The following is a 21,559-nucleotide window of genomic DNA, read 5'->3' on the forward strand; positions in this document are numbered from 1 at the left end:
GATCTAACATTGTAGCAATTGGACTTATTTAAGTTCCCATTATATGTTATATTCATGCAATAATTTTTAGGCAGTTTGAAGAGAACACATGAAGAAGAAGATGATTTTGGAAACATGCAAGTGGCAACTGCACAAAATGGCTGACTCGAGAGCAAGATTACACAGGATGTGAATTTCTATTTGGGAAGGAGAAAATACTGGAGACAACAATAATGTAAAATGGTAAAAATACAAGTAGTTTTTTTTTTTTTTTCAATTATATGTTGCTTCCAGACGTGTTTCTCTGCAACTTGTTAAGCAACATTTTAAGAAGATGTTGGACTTCTGCAATAGATGGCACTGATGGTTTTACTCCTTTTTTCTTTTCTTTTTCCTTTCTTTCTTTCTTTTTTTTTTTTTTTACACTTTACAGTTTTATTATAAACCAAGAATTTTGGACTTGCAAAGAGGTATTATTGCAATAATGCACTTTTCATACTTGAAATTTATTTGTATGATATAAAGTTATTACTTTAAACAAAATGCAAGTTAGGGGGGATTTGTTTATAAAATCTGGGTAATTTATAATGAGAATTTCCTAAAGTTTGCTAAAAATTCCTTTTGTGTTCTATATATTACATTTTAAAAATAATTTTACAGTTCACTTTTATGATGGAACCTCTTATGGAAACATTAGCAAATGCAGAAATCTGCCACATACCTGTTTTAGTATAATTCAGTAGCTTCATTACCCTTTTATTTTTTTAAACTTCTTTATCCCTTATTAATAATCTTTGAATCATGACATTAGCCAACTCTTCTTACTTTAACATGATCCAAGTATTGCTTCTATTCCTATTATCTTCGTAATTTGTTTATTCTAAAGAAAAAAAGTATAATGAACAGAGGAAGATGTTTTGCTTGGTGATACCAGATGCTAAAAAACAAGGAGTTTTAGACTTTTGAGTGACTTACCTTTTTTCCTTAACAGCCAAATGTTGTGTTTGTTCTTTTTAGAGTTGCCTACCCCATTTTTTCTCTGTCCAAAATAGTTCGAAATAGAATATAATAACCAATGTAGCACTATTTTTTTTCTAAATGAAGCCCAAAAGAGAAAAGTGCCTTGCATTATTAAAAAATTAAAAATAAAAAAATAAATCTTCACGACCTCTAAATTAGTATGTATAACGGTGAAAAGTTTTTAACGTTCTTTTGTAATTTCTTTTTCTTTTTAACCACAAATTAGTTAAAACAGAGTCTGCGGCTTAAAGAAACCTCAGTAAGTTATTAATGTGAAATATTTACTCCTTCATTTTATGTTGTCTTAATGAGTCTGTGAGGTTGTTCTGGCTCAGATAGCAGCTTTTCTTGAAGATGTATTTATTGGGGAAAGTGGTTTGTGGGAAACCTCATTGTATTTAAAATTAGTGTTTTAATTCTTTACATTGAGTTAATCCAAATTTCCCCCATAATTTGCATTAACAAAGTCACTTTATGGATCCTTAATTCTCCATATTTTTATTTATACATATAAAGATTGTTCTAAGAAAAACATTTTTGCTATTTTAAGTATGCCATGAGGGAGGAGAGGAGTGTTTTTAACTTTTTATAGTTGATTTAGGGTAGCACAAACAAAACTCCTTTATATCTCATTTTTCAGTCCTCTCTTGAGGTGCTTTACTGATGGGAATGATTTCCATACATTCCCTTGGTACCATCAGGTACTATGCAAGGTAACCCATTACACCAAGTTACTTGTTTTGCTTTCCTCCCTACAATGTAATATAATACAGTAAAAAAGGTTTTTTTTTATCCAGCATAGCAGGAGAGTGGAAATGAATTAAAATTGTTTTATTAACTAAGAGTTAATTCCTATTGACCGAGGTGGTATTCTTCTGATTCCTTTCTCTTCCCCTATTTTACCACCCTGAGAAGAGCCTATGATTAATCCCACTGTGGTCTTGTATTCTGTTGTGTGATTAGGTCATGGTGTGGTAGTCCAGTAGAGTCAAGATTTGCATTGTGTTCAGAAATTCCACTTGGCAGAATGCCAGATAACACAGCTTTCCTGTATATAGATTACTATATAGGTCAGCAAAAACCTCTCTTGCAACCTAATAATCTGTGATGCTTCTTCATTCAGCAGAAACTCTGCTTAAAAGAATCTTCATAATACTACATTTAGGTTTTAAAATGAGGGAGTTAAGATTTTTAAAATTAGTTTCTTAAATACACATATCCTCTCTAGTCTGGCCAAAAATACAGATTTGGTTATTTATTAATTTAAAGCTGGTAATTTTCCACTTTTTCTAACCACTGTAATTTTTATGTTGTCACTGAAGTGCCTGCCCAGCACTGTATATTAAAGACTGTCTCTTGAACACTAGGAAAAGGGACTATCATCTTCTTGAGTACAGTACTAATGGGGACAAAACATGAAGTTTATTTTTCTTTCATGTAAGAACACCCCAAGTTTGTTTTACCTAAATTCAACTAGTTCTGGTAGCTCTTCTAGTCTTTCTTCTGTTTGGTTCCATTTCTGTTAATTCTTTTATTTCTACAGATGTTTTGTGATAATTACCTATAATACATTTAACCAATCATGACTTTTTTTCCAGACTATTTGAATAATGTATGAGTGATGTAGCACCTAATTTTAGACATTAAATATGTTATCTGGGCAAGGATTTAAACTGAAATTGCAGGAAAACTGCTTTACTGTCCACGTTAAAAGTATGAAACAAGTATTGAAAATATTCAAACTGGAATGGCAGTATTCTTCTAATTTTAATTAGTTCATGTTAATTTCTTATCTATTATGTGTTTAAAGAGCAGTTACCTTTATTTGTATCTACTCTATGGTGGAAATGTTAAACCATGATAGCTTCTGGCTTCTGATACCAACTCTCAACCACTTAACTTTTACAGCAGAATATTTGTTTTGGGGGGAGGGGGATTTTGTGCTTCATATGAGTTTAGAAGTAATGTCAGAAAATGTTAAGCATGTCCTTTTTAAGAAAATATAAGGTTTCTAATTGTCTAATTACCATGGTAATTCAAGTGAATTAGAAGTATTTAACTGCAATCTTGAATTATAAAGTTGGGATGCATATATATATATATACACACACACACACATATATATCAGGATCTCAACTTGATGTAAAGTAAATGAGCAGTTACCTGGCGGATTTTTTTTTTTTTTATAACTGGTTTAATCCATAATTCCATAACAAACTTAGCTTCACTTCAGTATTTACTTTATCTTTGTCCATCCAAACATGCTCTAATATGGAAATGATAGGAAATGACTAAGATTACTAAAAGATTTTATTTTATTTTTAGAAAGATAAGTTTCTAGGATCTTTGAATGCTGGATTTTTTTTGTCTTACCCATCCATGGCAGCTAAAAAAAAAAAAAAATCAAAATATTCAGGTTTACATGTTAGCTCTCTCATAGGGAGTTGCCATACCTCACAGTTCAAAGTGTATTCTATAGATCAGTAACATTATACTGACATGTAATTGCAATTTACTATGCAGCAAAAATGATTCAAGAAGAAAAATAACCTACAGTGTCTATTTACCTTTGTATAGGGAATTGCTTAAGTTACTCTGCTTTTAACATTTGTACTTGGATAAAATGCTTATGTATGTATAGGAATGTCACAGTGCAAGATGCTGCTAGCCCAGGCACAAAGTATTAAAATTATTTTGTGAAGATTGGTGGTTGTATTAAAACTGTTGTGCCATTATACCTCAAAAAGATTGAAACGTTCATTTATACTGCTTATGCCTCAGAACTTCTTTAGATTGTTGTCTTCTAGGTAAAAGTAACCTGCTTTTACTACCTCAGATTAATAAGGATGAACAAACATTGGATGTTAAGCATTTAAGAGTATCTTCCAAAAACATTGTATGGTCACACACACACAAATCCAGGCAAGGCCTGAATTTTAGCTCAAGAATATTTCTTAAGTATTAGTTGAACTTGGAGTTGGAAGTAAATTCATGTCTGAAGGAAAGAGTATAAATCATCCACAGAGCAGCTTCTAGCCTGTTAAAAACAACACTACTTGTGTTCACAGTACCATATTCCCCATCAGCCTACATACTACTCTTCTTCAAATCTAAGATGCTATCACTACACTGTTCTTTTAGATACCACTAAAAGGCAAAATATTGTTGAATAAACTGTGGCAAGCCATTGATCAGAAAACGCATCCTGATTTCCAAAATGTTAGCATAAAAAATGTGCATCTTAGAGTCAAGGAAATATACAAAATATATGAGGCATGATAAAAATCACAACTGTCCCTTCACCCTATCTTTTCAAAGCAAATAATGCTTTAAAATGTGAATATATAGTTTATATATTATGAAACATTTTATGCAATTTTCTCAAATTTACTCACAATATGAGTTAGAAAATTTTAAACATACTCTGGCTAACTTTTAAAAAGAAAATTGTATTTATTTTATTTTATTTTTTTTTTTTAATTTTTTTTTTTTTCAACGTTTTTTATTTATTTTTGGGACAGAGAGAGACAGAGCATGAACGGGGGAGGGGCAGAGAGAGAGGGAGACACAGAATCGGAAGCAGGCTCCAGGCTCTGAGCCATCAGCCCAGAGCCCGACGCGGGGCTCAAACTCACGGACGCGAGATCGTGACCTGGCTGAAGTCGGACGCTTAACCGACTGCGCCACCCAGGCGCCCCAAATTTTATTTATTTTTGAGAGACCAAGTGCAAGCGGGGGAGGGGCAGAGAGACACACACACAGATCTGAAGCAGGCTCCAGGCTCTGAGCTGTCAGCACAGAGCCCAACCTGGGGCTTGAACCCATGAACCATGAGATCATGACCTGAGCCAAAGTCATAGGCTTAACCAACTGAGCCACAGAGGCACCCCAATGGCCAGCTTTTATTTATTTATTTATTTTTATTTATTTATTTATTTTCTTCTTATATAACTTATTGTCAAATTGGTTTCCATACAACACCCAGTGCTTATCCCAACAGGTGCCCTCTTCAATGCCCATCACCCATTTTCCTTACGCCCCCCCACCTCAGTTTGTTCTCAGTATTTAAGAGTCTCTTATGGTTTGCCTCCTTTCCTCTCTGTAACTTTTCCCCCCCTCCCATCCCCCCTGGTCTGTTAAGTTTCTCAGGATCCACATATGAGTGAAAACGTATGGTATCTGTCTTTCTCTGCCTGACCTATTTCACTTAGCATAACACTCTCCAGTTCCATCCACATTGCTACAAATTGACCAGCTTTTAAAATAAAGCTAAATACAGGGGTGCCTGGGTGGCTCAGTCAGTTGAGCATCTAACTCTTTTGGCTCAGGTCATGATCCCAGGGTCATGGGTTTGAACCCCATGTAGGGCTCCACACTGGCTGAGTGTGGAGGCTGCTTATTCTCTTCCTCTGCCCCTCATCCCCGCTTGCACACTGAGGTTAAAACTTTAAATAAAAATAAAGCTAAATACAAATCACCATTTTCATCAATGACACTTTTTATATACTTTATAACTCTTATAGGGAGGGTTTAAAAGACCTTAAGAATACTATTTAAAGGGATTTACTGAAATACCAACCTTGTAGACAATTTTATTTCAAATTATTTACAAGAATGGTAAAGCATATAATTTTGCCTTCTTTTAGGTTTATTTTTTTTAACATGGGTTTTAAGTACCATAATGTACTTAATAAAGCTACCATCGTGCCAAGGTTGTAGGACTCCTGAAAAGGCAAAACTAGCTGAAAAGGCAAAAGCAGGTTTGTTGCTTTTACTAGAAACAGATCAATTCATAAGCATAGGTCATTAGCAGGTAAGTAGTGCACCCTCTATTGGTGAAGGGTTTCTATGGTTTTAGAAAGCCAACTTGAGCTTACAACAAGGACAGAAATCCTAAATCCATTTGAGGTACGTGTGAGTGAGAGGGATGACAAGTGGTGGGTCTTTACTTTCCCAATTAATTTTACAAAGAGTACACAAAACTGAACTCTTCTGAACCAGGACATAACCTAATAGTTCAACAAAAGATGCAAGAAAAACACAGACATTAGGATTCTAATGAAAGACTTTTCATCATATGAACAGGTTTAATGTAACATGGAATGCAAAAGATTAGAACCATTAATAAAATATCCAATTTTCCAACTTAAAAAAAATAATTAAAATAAATAAAATCAAAACAAGATAGTGACCAGAATAATAGTACCATGACAATCACAGTAAATAGAAAAGCTTCCATCAACATTTCAAGGATTTAACAAATGCAGTATGATACTTATTTAAAATATTCCACTCAGTTTTGTAATCTTTCATAAAAATGTTACTTAGAAGACATCAATGAAAAGATGAGAAATCAGGTTAGAAATACACAATATGCCAAGATTTGCTCATTCACTGTTAAAAAGTACCTTATATTTGCTCTTAGGTATTTTAAACAAATGAATAATATTTCACATATAAGACAGGTGGTACCTTAACTGAGTAAGAATTATATAAACTTTCAGATGTACACTTAAATTGTTTTATTTTGAATCCTGTCACATTTTATAATTTTCATTTCTACTTACTGAAAAGGCTAACCAGGTTGTTTGCCAATTCAGTATTAGGACCAACAAATGTTGGTCTGCACTACATTTAGTTATCTTACCCAATTTCACATAATATATGGAACAATGATAACACTCCTAAGTGATTTTTGGTGTTTCTCTGATTGAAACAAAAGTATTAATTTTGTGAATGTGATATAGCCTTATTTATGGTATATATATATTTTTTTAATGAGCAGTACAGATTGCAGACACATAACTATACTACCTATACTCTTAACTACAAAGAAATGAAGCCAAACTTTAGAAAAATACAATGCAAGAAAAGATTCAAGTTAAAAATATATTCCTTTGGTTAAAAATCATCCCCTTTATAAGACTCATTTGTAATCTAAACTCACAGCATGTCCCACAGGCCAAAGTAATCTTCTAAGTGTCATTATACGTGTTGAATTACCATGTTATTTTCAATCCAGTATTTATGGAGGTCACTGGGTTGCAGCAACAAAATATTTTAACTCTAAGAAGAGTATTGCCTTGTTGCATTAGCTCCTTTGACAAATGTCTTTCTTAAAAGATTTTTACTTTAGAAACCTCCGACACATGTAGTTTTCTTCAGATACTGTATATCCAAACTTTTTATAGAAACCAACATTTTGTGGTAGACATTCAAGGGTAATCTTATAACAGTTCAGTTTCTTGCTTAGCAAAGTAAGGGTTGATAACAACCTGCAATTCAAAAAGCAGGGGGAAAGCATAGAGCATTTGTTAATGAAAATGCATTTGAGTAACTTAATATAAATGAATAAATATTATATAAATAAAATTTCAAATTTATATTAGAAATGGGTTTAGGTCATGACCTTTCTCACTATATTCATTTAAATATTCAAATTGTAACTGGACAAGCTTTAAATCACCCAAAGCATTTTACTGTTTCAAATATAACTTATCTAAGTTGTCTCTAGCACATTAATAGAACAATACTAAATTCAACCTAAAATTAATGTTAACACTGGGGCACCTGGGTGGCTCAGTCAGTTAGGCCTCCAACTTCAGCTCAGGTCATGATCTCGTGGCTCGTGAGTTCAAGACCGGCATTGGGCTCTGTGCTGACAGCTCTTGCACCTGGAACCTGCTTCGGATTCTGTGTGTCTCTCTCTCTTTTTCTGCCCCTCCCCTGCTTGCTCTCTCTCTCAAAAATAAACAAACATTAAAATTAAAAAAAGGATTCATGTTAACACTAAAGACTGTCAACTTTTTTTAAAAATATGGCCAAAATTTTGAATCTTTTTCCTAAATCTACTCAAACTACTTAGGAACAGACAACATTTCCACATAAAATGAGTAAAAGCTTTGTATCATTTTTAAAGCTAATATTTGTGAAAGTATATATCAGATTACTTCTGGATTGCTCTAAATAATATGAAATAGAAACAAAACAAAAAAAGTATACATTTTTCAAATCCTTAAAGAATCCAAACCCCAGTATAAGAATGTGATTCTAATGGCCTTACGGAAAAAAAACTAGATCTACAAAAATTTACCCAAAGGGTTTTCTCATGTTCGCACAGACTGAAAAGTTGTATCATTTTGAAGACAGAACATCTTGACTGAAGTTAGGAAACTATAAAAGGTATGACATTTAAGTGGACTAGAATATTAGAAATTGGTCTGTTTTGTTCACTGATGTATCCCAAATATCTCAAATAATATCTGGCACATTGTAGGTCCTAACTTATTGAGCAACTTCCTTAAAATTCAGAAGAGATGGTATTAAGCAAGTTAAAAGATTTAGATAGGGACGCCTGGGTGGCTCTCAGTCCGTTAAGCGCCTGACTCTTGATTTCAGCTCAGATCATGATCTCACTCTGAGTTCAAGCCCCACATCAGGCTCTGCGCTGAAGTGTGGAGCCTGCTTGGGATTCTCTCTTCTCTGCCCCTCCCCCCCACTCACGCTGTCTCTTGTCTCTCTAAATAAATAAACAAAAGATTTAGATAAATGCATAGAGAATTATACAGGAAAGGCTATTTTAGTATATGTTTCTAAAACTTAAGAGGCTGAGGACATTTCCTTTGTTTTTAAATAAGACTGGGAAATAGGTGAATCACTTGACTCAGCCAAAAGTTTGTTTCCTATTAGTATGAAAATATTAAAAGTCAATAAAAATGTTAGTCTATAAGACAGTACACTCCCTATTTCCTAACTTCATGATAAAACATAAAAATACTGGGGCGCCTGGGTGGCTCAGTCAGTTAAGCGTCCGACTTCGGCTCAGGTCATGATCTCACAGTTCGTGAGTTCGAGCCCCGCGTCAGGCTCTGTGCTGACAGCTCGGAGCCTGGAGCCTGTTTCAGATTCTGTGTCTCCCTCTCTCTCTGCCCCTCCCCTGCTCATGCTCTGTCTCTCTCTGTCTCAAAAATAAATAAACATTAAAAAAAAAATTAAAAAAAAAAAACATAAAAATACTTTGTTTCTTTCATTAAATTTAATTTAAACTACAGGGTGAGCTTAATTAAGGACACCTAAAAAGAACTTCAAACAGGAAAACATTTTTTAACAAATATCTGGGTAAGATACTATTAACTAAAACAGAAAAAGTATCTAATTTAATGAGGGTTACCTTGTTTCTGCCTACTTACAGTTTGCCAAGCTGCTTTCCTCGGCATTCATCACTAACAACAACATCTTCTACTCTTCCTCTCTGAAAATATTTACAGCATTTAAGGGACTAAGCATGTAGTTTTGTTTTTAGCTACATCAACAAGTGACAGAATTCAATGATAACAATATTTTGTAAACTTGGAAGTTCACAGAAACCAAAATGCAACCCTTTTTTACTTATTATAGAGGCAATAATATAATGAACCAATTTGTAGCCTAATCTTGTTTTGTCTATATCCAAAATCTTACCACTCCATTGTTTTAAAGCAGATTTCAGAATCCACAGAACCAAAATGTAATCTTGTCATGTTCCATCATCTTACTCCTTGCTTAAGAGCAATTTCTTTCAAACATCCAAATATAATTTACTAATTTCTAGTAAAGAAAGCCCACCAAAATTTGTACCTCAGAATACATTTGAAGTGTTTCTAATTTTCACTGGATTAGCTAGGTTCTCATGAGTCATGAGGAGTGATCAGGAGTTAGAAATGTCACAGAGCAGAATACAGTTGAACAATGTGGTTTGTTTGAACTGTACAGGTGCACTTATGCAGATTTTTTCTAATAAATGCAATACTGTAAATGTATTGTCATGATTTAATAACATTTTCTTTTCTCTGGGGTGCCTGGGTGGCTCAGTCAGTTAATCATCAGACACGATCTCAGCTCAGGTCATAATCAAGCTCTGTGTCAGGCTCTGGGCTGACAGTGAGGAGCCTGCTTGGGATTTTCTCCCTCCCTCTCTCTCTGCCCCTCCTCTGCTCACGTTCATTCTCTCTCGCTTTCAAATAAACTTAAAAAAAAAAAAAATAGTAAATTTTTTTCTCTAGCTTGCTTTATAAATAAAAATACTATATATAATATACATAACATAATCAACTGCTTATGTTGTAGGGTAACCAGTCAACATTAGTTTTGGGAATCAAAAGTTACACACAGAGTTTTCACTGCAGAGTGTCAGCATCCCTAACTCCAATCTTGTTCAAGGGTCAACTATATAATATTCTGAATCTTTAGTGCTTGGAAATGGATGTGGGAATTTGTGTTACTGTATATACAAAGTATTTTGTTGTTTTTTTTTTTTAAATAGCATTAGGGATTCTAAACATCACTGCCAAATTTTATGATGCTGACTTGGTTTCCCTATGACTATACCAAATCTGACACCTTACAAAACAATGTTTAGCAAACAATTCAGATAGTTAATACATCTTCTTCCTAACTCTGAGAACACAAGACGAAAATGTTACTAAGTGATGTCTAAGAAGCAAAACTTTTTCCAGGGGAATACAGCTCTCATTTTGCATTGAAAAGCAGTGAGAAAATAGATTTGTCTAATGGAAACTCAAAGTTGATTTTGCTAGAAAACATTTGTTCATTTTATTCATAAGCATTAATGTGAACACATACCTTAGCACAGGAATGGATGAATTTATGTTCTATTATCAGAGTTGCTGTAGCCACAATTTGTCCTAAAGTCACATCTTCCACAACTGTAACATAATAGTCCCCAGATTTCTTCATGTGCTCAAAAGATTCTGTGGAAATCGGACAAGTGTTATGTGGCAGACTTTAAACTTTATTAGGTGCCATAAAAATATTAGGATTAGCTGACTCATTATTGAATATTTAAAGTGATTTCACCATGGCAATTTACTTTGTTTTCTAAAGAAAAAATTAATTATTATGGGGTGCCTGGGTGGCTCAGTCAGTTAAGCATCTGACTTGATTTCGGCTCAGGTCATGATCTCAGGGTTTGTGCCCTGCGCTGGGCTCTGTGCTGGCAGTGCAGAGCCTGCTTGGGATTGTCTCTCTCCCTCTCTCTGATCCTCCCATGCTTGCTCTCTCTCTCTCTCTCTTAAAATAAATAAACTTAAAGTTTTCAAAGAAAATATTAAAAATGACCAAGAGGTTGAAACATCAGCAATTACTATCAATTAGAATACAGTCCATACATTAAAAAAAAAAATCTGCTAGCAAAGTACAACTATTAACAGCTATTTTAGGTGAATAACACAATGCAAGTAAATTACAGATGCTTCCACTTCTGTGACTAATGAATGAAAACTCTAATATCTTTATTACTTTAAGTTTCTTTAACCTTTACACTCAATATTGAAAAGAAAACAAAACTGCAAATCTCTTATTTGTTTTTAAAAATTTTTAATGTTTTATTTATTTTTGAGAGAGCACGAGCAGAGGAGGTACAGAGAGGAAGACAGGGAATCCCAAAGCCCAACATGGGGTTTGAACCCTAAACTGTGATATCATGACCTGAGCCAAAGCAGGACACTCCACCAACTGAGCCACACAGGTGCTCAATTTACATGAGCAAATTTTAATTAAAATGTTTACATGGCTCCATTCTGTAATTTTTAGTCTTCTGGCTTCAAAATATTTTGACAGTGATCTGGTGTTTCAGGACTCTGACTTGCTTTTTTAGAAACAGAATCTGGCGCACCTGGGTGGCTCAGTTGGTTAAGCATACAACTCTTGGTTTTGGCTCAGGTCCCATCTCCTGGTTTCTCAAGTTCGAGTCCCACATCCGTCTCCATGCTTACAGTGTGGAGCCTGCCTGACATTCTCTCTCTCCCTCTCTCTCTCTGCCCATTCCCCGCTCACTCTGTGTGTGTGTGTGTGTGTGTGTGTGTGTGTGTGTGTGTGTGTGTCTCAAAAATAAATATTTAAAAAATTTAAAAAAACCGAATCATTGTTTTTGTTTGCTTTGAAAGCACCTTGTAAAGTAGCTAAAAAATGTTTCCATATCTAATCATCCCAAAGTCACATGGCAAATAGGAGCAAAGATGGAATACTTTTCTCTCAAATTGATTTTTAGTACTTATCTTGGGTTTCTCATCTAATCAGACATACAGGCAAAGAGGAATTCAGAAATAAAAACTGAGCCTAATATTCTCACATACTGTTTATTTCTAGTCTTGTTCTAGATAGGGTTCTGGAGTGGGAAGAAGAAATAAATTCAAGGAAAACAGTGAGAATCAGAAAAGAGTGATCTTCATCTTGGGAGGATCAGCTACAGTACAAAACAAAATTACCTGGTGACAGAAATGAAGAAATTGTAGAAAACAGGAAACGACAGTGTTAGAGCACTGGATGGGATCAGGAAGGTTCTAATCCTTTCTTTATCAGTAACTATCTGTGATCTTATGTCATTTGACCTCTCTGGATTTCCATTCTCTCATATGCATTATAAATTTTTTTTTAATGTGTATTTATTTTAAGAGAGAGACAGACTGTGAGCAGGGGAGGGGCAAAGAGAGAGGGAGACACAGAATCCGAAGCAGGCTCCAGGCTCTGAGCTATCAGCACAGAGCCCGACGCAGGGCTAGAATAAGATCATGACCTGAGCAGAAGTCAGACGCTCAACTGACTGAATCACCCAGGCACCCCCATCTCTCATATGTATTATAAATGCTTATGACACTGGTTGACCTTAAAATTCAATATAAACAAACTAAATAAATTGAGAACATAATGTCTCAATCACTTTTATTTGGTGATGAGATTTCCATGAATAACCTAACCACATGAAAAATACTATAAGGGGCGCCTGGGTGGCTCAGTCAGTTAGGCAGCCAACTTTGGTTCAGGTCATGATCTTGTGGTCTGTGAGTTTGGGCTCCATGTCACATTCTGTGCTGACAGCTCAGAGCCTAAAGCCTGCTTAGGATTCTACGTCTCACTCTTTCTCTGCCTCTCCTCTGCTCATGCTTGGCCTCTCTCTCAAAAATAAACATTAAAAAAAAAAAAATACAATATAAAACAATCTCTAAAGATGTCACCTAGATTTAATGTTACGATAATTGTCTAAAAGTCAGGTATTTTGTAAAACACGAGAATTGCTACATTTGGATTCTAGAACAGGTAACCACATTAACCATTTAAATAAGAAAATGGGCATCTGGCTCAGTTGGTTAAGCATCTGACTCTTGATTTCGGCTCAGGTCATGATCTCATGGTACATGAGTTCAAGCCCCAGGTGATAGCATGATAGCACAGAGCCTGCTTGGGATTCTCTCTTTGTCCCCTCCCCCTGCCTCTCTCTCTCTCTCTCAAAATAAATAAACTTTAAAAAATAAGAAAATAGCTAATTATCCTATGAATAATTTCCAGCTATTTGAACACAAACACAAGTGGACACTGAACATAGCTCTAAATGAAAAATCTTGTTTCCCTTTATTTTCATTCAGGAAAAAGATGCTGTAGTACTTACTCATAAATTGTTCAGGGTTGACAACTCCGGTTTCAGTCAGCTGACCTAGTACTTTAAAAAAACCTAGTTTTGAAAAACAGATTTCAAGTCATGAGAAGACCAAATGAAAGATCAAAAGCAATGAGTGAAGGTGGTGGGATTATGGGCACTTGTGTTTTCAGAACTTTCTGTAATCATTTTGAAATTAATCATTTTATTATTTAAAAATATTAAACTGAAACCCATTACTCTTTCTATAACCACTACATGAAACAAAGAATAATAGGTTTTACCAAGGAATTTGCCTGGAAAAGGATTTTTTAAGATTTTGGAGTCATGCAGACCTTAATAATTCAATATTTATAAAACAAGCAGGTATATTTTTCGATGTAATTTGCATTAAATTTGCTGCAAGGAATGCCAAATTTTCCCAAATACATGCTTTGGCTTTATTTACTTAAACGTGCAAGATCGTCATGGTCAAATATGATATTATTTTTGAATTAAAATATAAATATTGTTGAGACTAAGTTTTAAGGAATACTAATTAATTTCATTAATGTTAAATTAATGTGGACATTTGAGAACTTTGAGAATCTTAACTTCTACACACTCCATAATTAGTCTGACCAAAATTAGTTTCTTCAGATTTCCTACTAAAAAGAAAACTAAAAAGTTGATTTCTTATTACCAAAATTTAAAGAACTCATTTTGGAGAATTTATATTTAAAAAAAAGAAATACATGTAAACAAAACCTCTGCAACCTTTCCAAGTAAATTATCTCCACCCTCATTTCCCATCCAGCTTCTTAGAGAAGACTCTTCCTTATTGTCATTATAGATGATAATTTTACCTTTATGAAAAGTCTTTTTAAAGGATTAATTAGGGAGGAGTAGTGTTGTACTTAAGACATTTGAAATATTTCACAGTGATACCTGGTCTTAGCCATTATATATACATATTGGAATTGAGTGTCTCAGTCACTTTAGAAATTAAGTACAAAAAATATCCAAAAATCAAATATTATTTTTTAATATTCTCAGCATCATCATATTTTGTGGAGAAAACAGAATGCTAATTACAGTTGACTCTTGAACAACACAGGTTTGAACTGTGCAGGTCCACTTGTACATAGATTTTTTTTTCAATAAGTACATTACAGTACCATAAATACATTTTTCTTAATAACATTTTTCTCTATCTTACTTTATTGTGAGAATATAGTATGTAACACATAACATAAAATATGTATTAATCAACTATTTCTGTTATTGGCAAGGCTTCTGGTCAACAGTAGGCTATTAGTAAGTTAAACGTTTGGTGAACCAAAATTTAGACACAGATTTTCAAATGCACAGGGGTCAGTGCCTCTAACCCCCCATGTTGTTCAGGGGCCAACTGTGTAATTCTAACCAAGATTTGTAAACCAAGTCCCTACCTCTATTTAAGTCAGCAGTACAAAGGGGCCTCAAAACCAAACCTTCTCCAGGATGTGTTGGGGAAATGGCTGGAGAAAATGTTGCTGTATTCTGGCTCCAGTCCACTTCTTTGAGTAGACTTGGGTCAAACATAGGAGTTTCATCAGGTTTCATCTTTGTAGTAAGGTCTAAAATAAAATTTTAAATGGTAAGGCATTTATTTAATAGGGAATTATGGCTGGTAAGAAAGTCTATTTCTTAATAAAAGTTAATGCAATTAGAAAATTCTTTTAACATATATGCAATATATGTTCTATCCCGAATCTAGCATAAATGCCACAATCACAGATGAACAGAAGACTTATGGTTAACATCAGATAGTAAACAAATGACTAAATTTGTAAGTTTTAAACTTTAAAACCATGTTTTCTAGCAAGTCTTCTAAAATATTTTTCCTATCAGCTGGTGCTAGCATAGCATTGTGATTAGCTGACTTTTCATGGTCTTTTACTTTTTTTTATTATTGGGCTAAGAGATGGTTGGTCTTACCACTAAGAAAGACTTATTGGTCATACTACTTGGTTTTTTATATGAATCATAAACAGAAGATAATTGATAAACTGGCTTAAATTATTTACTCCACATTCACTGTAGTATTTGGTCTCAGCTAGTAAAGATTCATATTAAGGGTATCTGTTGGATTTTGTTTTCAGACCAGATTTTCTAAGAACCTATAACGTAATTTTCTCAGCTGCAATTAGGAAGCGTGAAAAGAGCCAGTGTTTTTCATACTATTAAAAAATAATCAATTATAGTATTATCCTCTTTTTTGAACATTCAGAAACTGGTAGATTCTTACTAGGTGTGGTCTAATAAAACAGCCTAAACAACAGATACAAGGACAGAATGAAAAAATTATATAAAACATAAAAATGGGGGCAGTGGCACGTCTGTGGAACCCAGAGTTGCAAGAACAGAATCTTCGTAACAATTATTAGGAGACTGTAAAGCAACCCCTAACTTTCATTTCTATTCCTTTACCCAGTTAAAAAAACTATTCTATTTGATACTTGCTTCTAGCCTTCCTTTGAAACAAAGATTTTAAAGATATATATCCATAATATTAACATAACAAAAGGAAACAAACAGGAAAAATTAAAGTCTATTTGATGACAATTTTCCCAATAACCTCACTCCAATTATGTTCCCTATTTCCTAAGTCATGATATGCTTAAGGGAAATTAGTCTGAACTTTTCCTTAAAGGTGGATTAAACCTCTGCATGTGTAACTGACAACCATACAGGTAATGCTGCACTTACAGTAGAGGCTTTGGGAAGGTAGTGTGGTATAATAACAGCAGTTAACATTTGTTCAGCATTTACAATAGGTCAGACATTATTCAAAGAACCTCACACATTACTAATTCATTTACTTCAACAATCCTACAGGATAGGGATGATTATTATCTCCATTTAAACAGACTAGGAAACGAAGTAACCTGCCCAAGATCACAAAGTTAGTGGAGTCAGGATTTAAACTTAAGATGGAAAAGAGAATGAGCTTTGGAGTCAAGCTGGTGTCCAAATGTCAAATGTGATTATAGTTAATGTATTCAACTCTAACAATCCGTTTACTCATTTGTAAAATGGAGATGAAATTATTAGAAGGACATGAATTACTATATACAGCACTTAACAGTGCCTGGCATACTGTAAGTGCTCAACAAGATATACTTCAGTTAGCAGCTAATTAAAATTCATGTTTATAAATCTTTGTTAATTTTTTTCATCTTTAAATTAATTCATGAGTCAGGCACTGTGCTGGGTACAGACAGAGGCTACAAAAAAGATGACAGGTTATATGTTTATATTAAACTGAAACATTCTTGGATAGAAAAAAAAAATCATAGTTTATTATGTAGAACACCAAGGGGTTTTTTCTCCCTCAAAAAGGACTTAAATATGATAAGCTGTAAAAAACAAAACAACTATATCTGGTTCTAAGACTAGTAAGGAAAGGAAATAAATTGTGATGATTAAAATATTAAAACAGTCGTTCATATTGGGGCACCTGGGTGGCTCAGTTAAGTGTCTGACTCTTGACCTCAGCTCAGGCCATGATCTCATAGTTTGTGGGATAAGCCCCACATCAGGCTCTGTGCTGTCAGCACAGAGGGATTCTCTCCCCCTCCTCTCGCTCTCTGCTCTTCCCCCACATGTTCTCTCTCTCTCAAAATAATAAACATTAAACACACACACACGCACACACACAATCTGGGGCGCCTGGAGCGTCGGACTTCAGCTCAAGTAATGATCTCACGGTTGTGGGTTCAAGCCCCACGTGGGGCTCTGTGCTGACAGCTCAGATTCAGAGCCTGGAGCCTGCTTCAGATTCTGAGGCAGCCTCCCTCCCTCCCTCTCTCTCTCCCTCTCTCTCTCTGCCCCTCCCCCACTCATGCTCTGTCTCTCTCAGAAATAAACAAACATTTTAAAAAACCACACATTCATATCAAATTTAACAAGCTTACAGTCCACTTGAAACAGATTTTGTATCGGTTAACTTTAATGCATGCATTTTAGTGTTTGTCCCTGGTAATTGGATCCCTGAGGCTTTTGGGTATTCTCTCATTGCAAACATGGGTAACAACATTTTTTCAGGTAGGCAGATAAACAGGCTAAATATTTATCAATAGAGTAAAATGCATACATTAAATACAGAAGCCCGAAAGTGTTAAAAATTTAGTTCCTCAGGGCAAGACCACTATTTAAACAGTTTGATGTTCATTTTATTTAACATACCGTTGTAATCATGAACTTTAAAGAAAGCTCAAAAGGGAATTTCGATGAACATTAGAACAATTTAAAGTAAGTAGATTACTTTTTCCTATAAAGTTGCCTGAGTTTACAATAAAATGTAGTCTAGAAAACACACAAAATACAGTTAATAATTTCCAAGAGAGAAGGGGGAGAGGAGGTACACAGGAGAATTAGGATTACAAAGCCTTTAATGAATTTTAAACAGTAAATACTAATATTTTCCTGTGCTTATATTTAACCAGATGGTCCTATTCCCTGAATGATCATAAAAAAATAGTATTGGCTAAAATTTATGAAGTGCTTTGTACCTGTTAATTCATAAAAATACAATGAGAGATCTTTCATTATTATCCCCATTTTACAGACCAAGAAATAGGCACAGTAACTTGCTCAAGATAACAGGGCCAGTAAGGAACAGAGTAAGGATTCAAAACCAGGCAACAGAGCCGGCTTCATAGGCACTGGGCCCCAATGCAGTTGCCCTGGGCCTCACACTTGGTTCTACTCTCTGCTGCCACAGAATTGAAATTCTTAACAATTTTTAAACAAAGAACCTTCTATTTGCATTTTGCACAGGTTACCACAGACTATGCAGCCATTCCTGCATGACTCCAGATTCTGTACCCTTAGTAATGAAGATGCACTAGTGAAGATGAATTCCCTACTTCATTGTACAAGTTAAAAATTTAGTCAAAAGCAACACCTGTAAACTATATTTGGAAAATAAGAGTATTCGACATGTCAACAAAATACATTAAACAAAGCATTCTGGATAGAAATAAGAATCCATTAACTGGGCAATCAGAAATTAACATCAAAATGTCTTGATGAGTTATTTCACAAAATAAAGCCATACTTAAAGTTACTTTCCTTTATCTCACTCCATCCCCATTTAGTAAAATTCTGCTGGTGCCCAATTAATATGCTGGGAAAGTTAAAACAGTATGTGATTTGATTATCAAATTTCAAAAGATTTTTAGAAAGGAATGAAATAGATTTTGTTTACAAAAAATTATTTTAGGATCTTAAGGTGCGCTGAAGTATTGCAAAACTAGGAAATTTCAGTAAATAGAATTGCAGATGTCTGAAGCTGAATCTCATCATCAACACTAGGGTGACTGATTTTAAAAACTAAACCTTAACCCTCCCTAAATATTTCTCCAGAACCTTTCCAATTTAACTGTGAAGTTAGCATGCATTTACAAGGCCCATATAAGCCTAACAGCCCAATAAACGCCTAGTGAATGAATAACAAATGGTATAAGACTTACTCGGTCACAACTCAGAAAATCCAAAAGAAAGTTTCCCAAATTGCCACAAATGATATCACAAAAACGATACACCAAATTCGTTTTTACTAGCATCATCAAGTTCTCGTTCAACTGACTATTCTTTGGGCAATTTCAACAATTTAGTTTCCCAACTTGTACAGCAGACTAAAATACAAACAGGGAGGAGATGCTGCTAGAAGCAAGCAATTGAGAGCAACAAGTAGTAGACACTGGGAATGAAGACTTTTAAAGTTGATACAAAAATTTAAAAAGCATAATCCAAGGCTAAACCTAAACTGCTTTACGTATCTCAAGAGTTCCTGGGTCATCGCTACATTACTTCATGACATGGTGAATGAGGGAAGGGGGAAGTTTTGCTCTTTGAGACTTTAGGGTTTGTCTACATGCACTTCGTAACAATTTCGATACTAATTTGACTAATTTTTTAATCTAAAGAACACTTTATTCGCTGATTTTTAACAGACCTTGCCATATTTATTAAGCTATGAAATTATACTTCAGCAGAGAATTTTAAAAAGTATTTTCTGATCGTTTATTTGATCCCTATAATCTGGTACTATTCCCAGGCTACCGATTAGGAAACTGGAGCATGTGGAGCCTCAAGGTAACACTGCAAATGTGTGAACTGGGACTTGGAATCCTATCCTGTTTTCCCATCTTGAGCTCTAAAACACCATATTCCATAGACTTCAATCTTCACATCATCGTACCAGACAGGTAGCTTTAATTCTAAAAAAATATCAGCGAATTCTACCCGAAAGGCTGATTTAATGATTTCTTGAGACCCATTCTAAGATTTATTCCTGAGTGCATAACCTAACAAAACTAATTCCATAATCTCCCGTTTCAATTTTGCACGAAATTTTAAGAGTTCGGTTTACATAAACATCAGTTCCTCCTATAAGGAAAATCATAGTGCTCAGTGTGTCTAGGGGTACAAGCCCCGGGAAAAGACACAAAGGATGTCCTTCCCTTCCGCAGCTGAAGCCCCAGTTTAGTCAGTGCAGGAGGTGATCTTCCGGGCAGAATCAGGTCCTCAAGTGGCTCCCGACCGCCGCGGGGTGCACCTCGGAAAGGAACAGGGAAAAGGGGGGTCGGGGCATTCGTGCCCCTTCAAAATTGATGGCAGCAAGGGCTGTGAGCAGCTGTCTCGATCCCCCCCGTTAAAATCTGGTGAGCGAAGAGTTAGTTTCGACCCCAGAACCTGTGCCCACCACTGTATGGCTGGACCACTAGCCCTCATCCCTAACCTCTCTCTGACCCAGGCGCGCTCAACTTGCTCCGAACCGCACTCCACCACCACATGTGCACCCACCTGGCGAGGCTAAATGCGCGGCTCCCGGAACAAACACCTCCCACCCGGGCCTAGCTCTCCTCGCCCGGGGACAGCGGTCACACCTGTTTGATAAATGTGAAGGCAGGCCCACGACGGCCCCCTGGACACCAGGCGCGGCCCGGCTCTCGCTCCCCGGCCCCCAGCCTCCCTCACCCGTGGAGGACTCGCGGTCGGCGCTCCTCTCCAGGCCCGTCGGACTCTCACCCACCCGGGCACACAGCACCGGATCCGGATCCGGCTTCAGCGCCAGCCCCACCTCCTCCTCCACCTCCCGCGCCACGGTTGCCGTCGCGGCCGCCCCTGAGCGAGCCGCCACCGGGACGTGGCAACGCCGCCAACGCCTCCGCCCCACCCCGGGCCGCTTACGCAGGGCCTCGCGCAGGCGGGCGGAGGTGCTCCGAGGGCGAGGGGCGGGCCGGGGCGGGGCGTGCGGCGGGCTTTCGCACGTGGGGCGCGGCGAGGACCGCCCCCGCGGGGACTCCGCCTCCCGGCGGCGCGGGGGCCCCACCCGGGCTCGCTCCCTGCGGTCATTCCCGCGGCCTCCAGCTCTCGGCTTCTCGGGAAATAACTCTGCTTAGGAGTCAGCGAAGCACCGTAAGTGGTGATAGTGTGGGCCTTTTGCATTCTCGGAACGCGGAGGCTCGGCCTCTTGCCCTCTGCCGTCGCCCCTTGTTGCCCCTTCTCTTAATAGTGCATTTAATTAGGACTTGGGCGACTGGCTGGCAGCTGGAAGCTCCTCATCCCGTTTTCTGAGTCACCTCCGTGAAGTGGGGCCACTGCAGTCCTTTCAGATCCTTTTTGGATGAACCACAGGGTTAAGACACCGGTTCTCAGCTGTGGCGGTTTCGCCAGCTAGGAGACAGTTGGCGATGTCTGGAGTTTTTTAGCCTGTCTGTGGGAGAGATGTCACTGTTATCTGCCAGAGGGTAGAGACCACCTAGTCTGTTAAACGTAAAATACACAGCAGGGACCCACGACAACATTGGAGAGTTAGTGGAGATGCTGAGGTGGAGAAACCCTGGATTAGAAAAGAAAAAAATGACTTTTGAGTTCCCATTTCCAAAACAGATGTCCTCATTTTACGGGTTAGGGAACTGAGGTTCAGAGAAGTAATTTACCAAAGTCATATAGCTACTTGCACCCCTTCCTTGCCCCATACCATAAATTTCAACTTACTGGAATTGCAAAGTATTTTATTCTTAATACTGTTTGAAGAACACTGTATATAGTCTGCTAGAAATGATATTTTCTGCTTATATGTGAGATTTAAGTTTC

At 36.4% G+C, this 21,559-nt stretch overlaps 3 protein-coding genes across 11 annotated transcripts in view; 2 read left to right on the forward strand and 1 right to left on the reverse strand.

Moving 5' to 3' along the window:
- STYX (serine/threonine/tyrosine interacting protein) overlaps positions 1-3,745 on the forward strand; it is a 38,292-nt gene extending 34,547 nt beyond the window's left edge. For both annotated transcript variants that reach the window (XM_045450977.1, XM_045450978.1), the window contains one exon: positions 71-3,745. In XM_045450977.1, coding sequence (XP_045306933.1) covers positions 71-144 — 74 coding nt within the window. In that variant the 3' untranslated portion in view covers positions 145-3,745. The remainder of the gene's footprint in view (positions 1-70) is intronic.
- Positions 3,746-6,052: 2,307 nt separating this feature from the next.
- On the reverse strand, positions 6,053-20,600 carry GNPNAT1 (glucosamine-phosphate N-acetyltransferase 1). Of its 8 annotated transcripts, none has more exons than XM_045450986.1 (6): positions 20,493-20,600; positions 14,860-15,027; positions 13,442-13,504; positions 10,621-10,748; positions 9,189-9,250; positions 6,053-7,274 (listed from the first exon to the last, which is right to left on the reverse strand). In XM_045450986.1, the coding sequence occupies exons 2-6, from the start codon at positions 15,011-15,013 to the stop codon at positions 7,127-7,129; spliced, it is 555 nt and encodes a 184-aa protein (XP_045306942.1). In that variant the 5' UTR covers positions 15,014-15,027; positions 20,493-20,600; the 3' UTR covers positions 6,053-7,126. The 8 variants fall into 8 exon arrangements, with proteins under 8 accessions (XP_045306942.1, XP_045306937.1, XP_045306935.1 ...); XM_045450981.1 differs by having other exon boundaries at positions 13,442-13,492; positions 20,438-20,545; XM_045450979.1 differs by having other exon boundaries at positions 20,438-20,545.
- Positions 19,538-21,559, forward strand: part of LOC123583729 (translation initiation factor IF-2-like) — a 28,743-nt gene continuing 26,721 nt past the window's right edge. The window contains exons 1-2 of the mRNA XM_045450834.1: positions 19,538-19,665; positions 20,214-20,878. Coding sequence (XP_045306790.1) covers positions 19,538-19,665; positions 20,214-20,862 — 777 coding nt within the window. The 3' untranslated portion in view covers positions 20,863-20,878. The remainder of the gene's footprint in view (positions 19,666-20,213; positions 20,879-21,559) is intronic.

Source organism: Leopardus geoffroyi, chromosome B3 (genome assembly GCF_018350155.1).
Source record: "Leopardus geoffroyi isolate Oge1 chromosome B3, O.geoffroyi_Oge1_pat1.0, whole genome shotgun sequence".
Taxonomy (NCBI): domain Eukaryota; kingdom Metazoa; phylum Chordata; class Mammalia; order Carnivora; family Felidae; genus Leopardus; species Leopardus geoffroyi.

Excerpts from the sequence above, each read along its gene's own strand:
- GNPNAT1 (XM_045450986.1), bottom strand. The coding sequence starts at position 15,013 with ATGAAACCTGATGAAACTCCTATGTTTGACCCAAGTCTACTCAAAGAA. Across the intron at positions 10,749-13,441 it reads CAACCCTGAACAATTTATGA|AATCTTTTGAGCACATGAAG; the intron begins GTAAGTACTACA and ends CGATTTCCACAG. Across the intron at positions 9,251-10,620 it reads TCATCCATTCCTGTGCTAAG|AGAGGAAGAGTAGAAGATGT; the intron begins GTATGTGTTCAC and ends AAATATTTTCAG.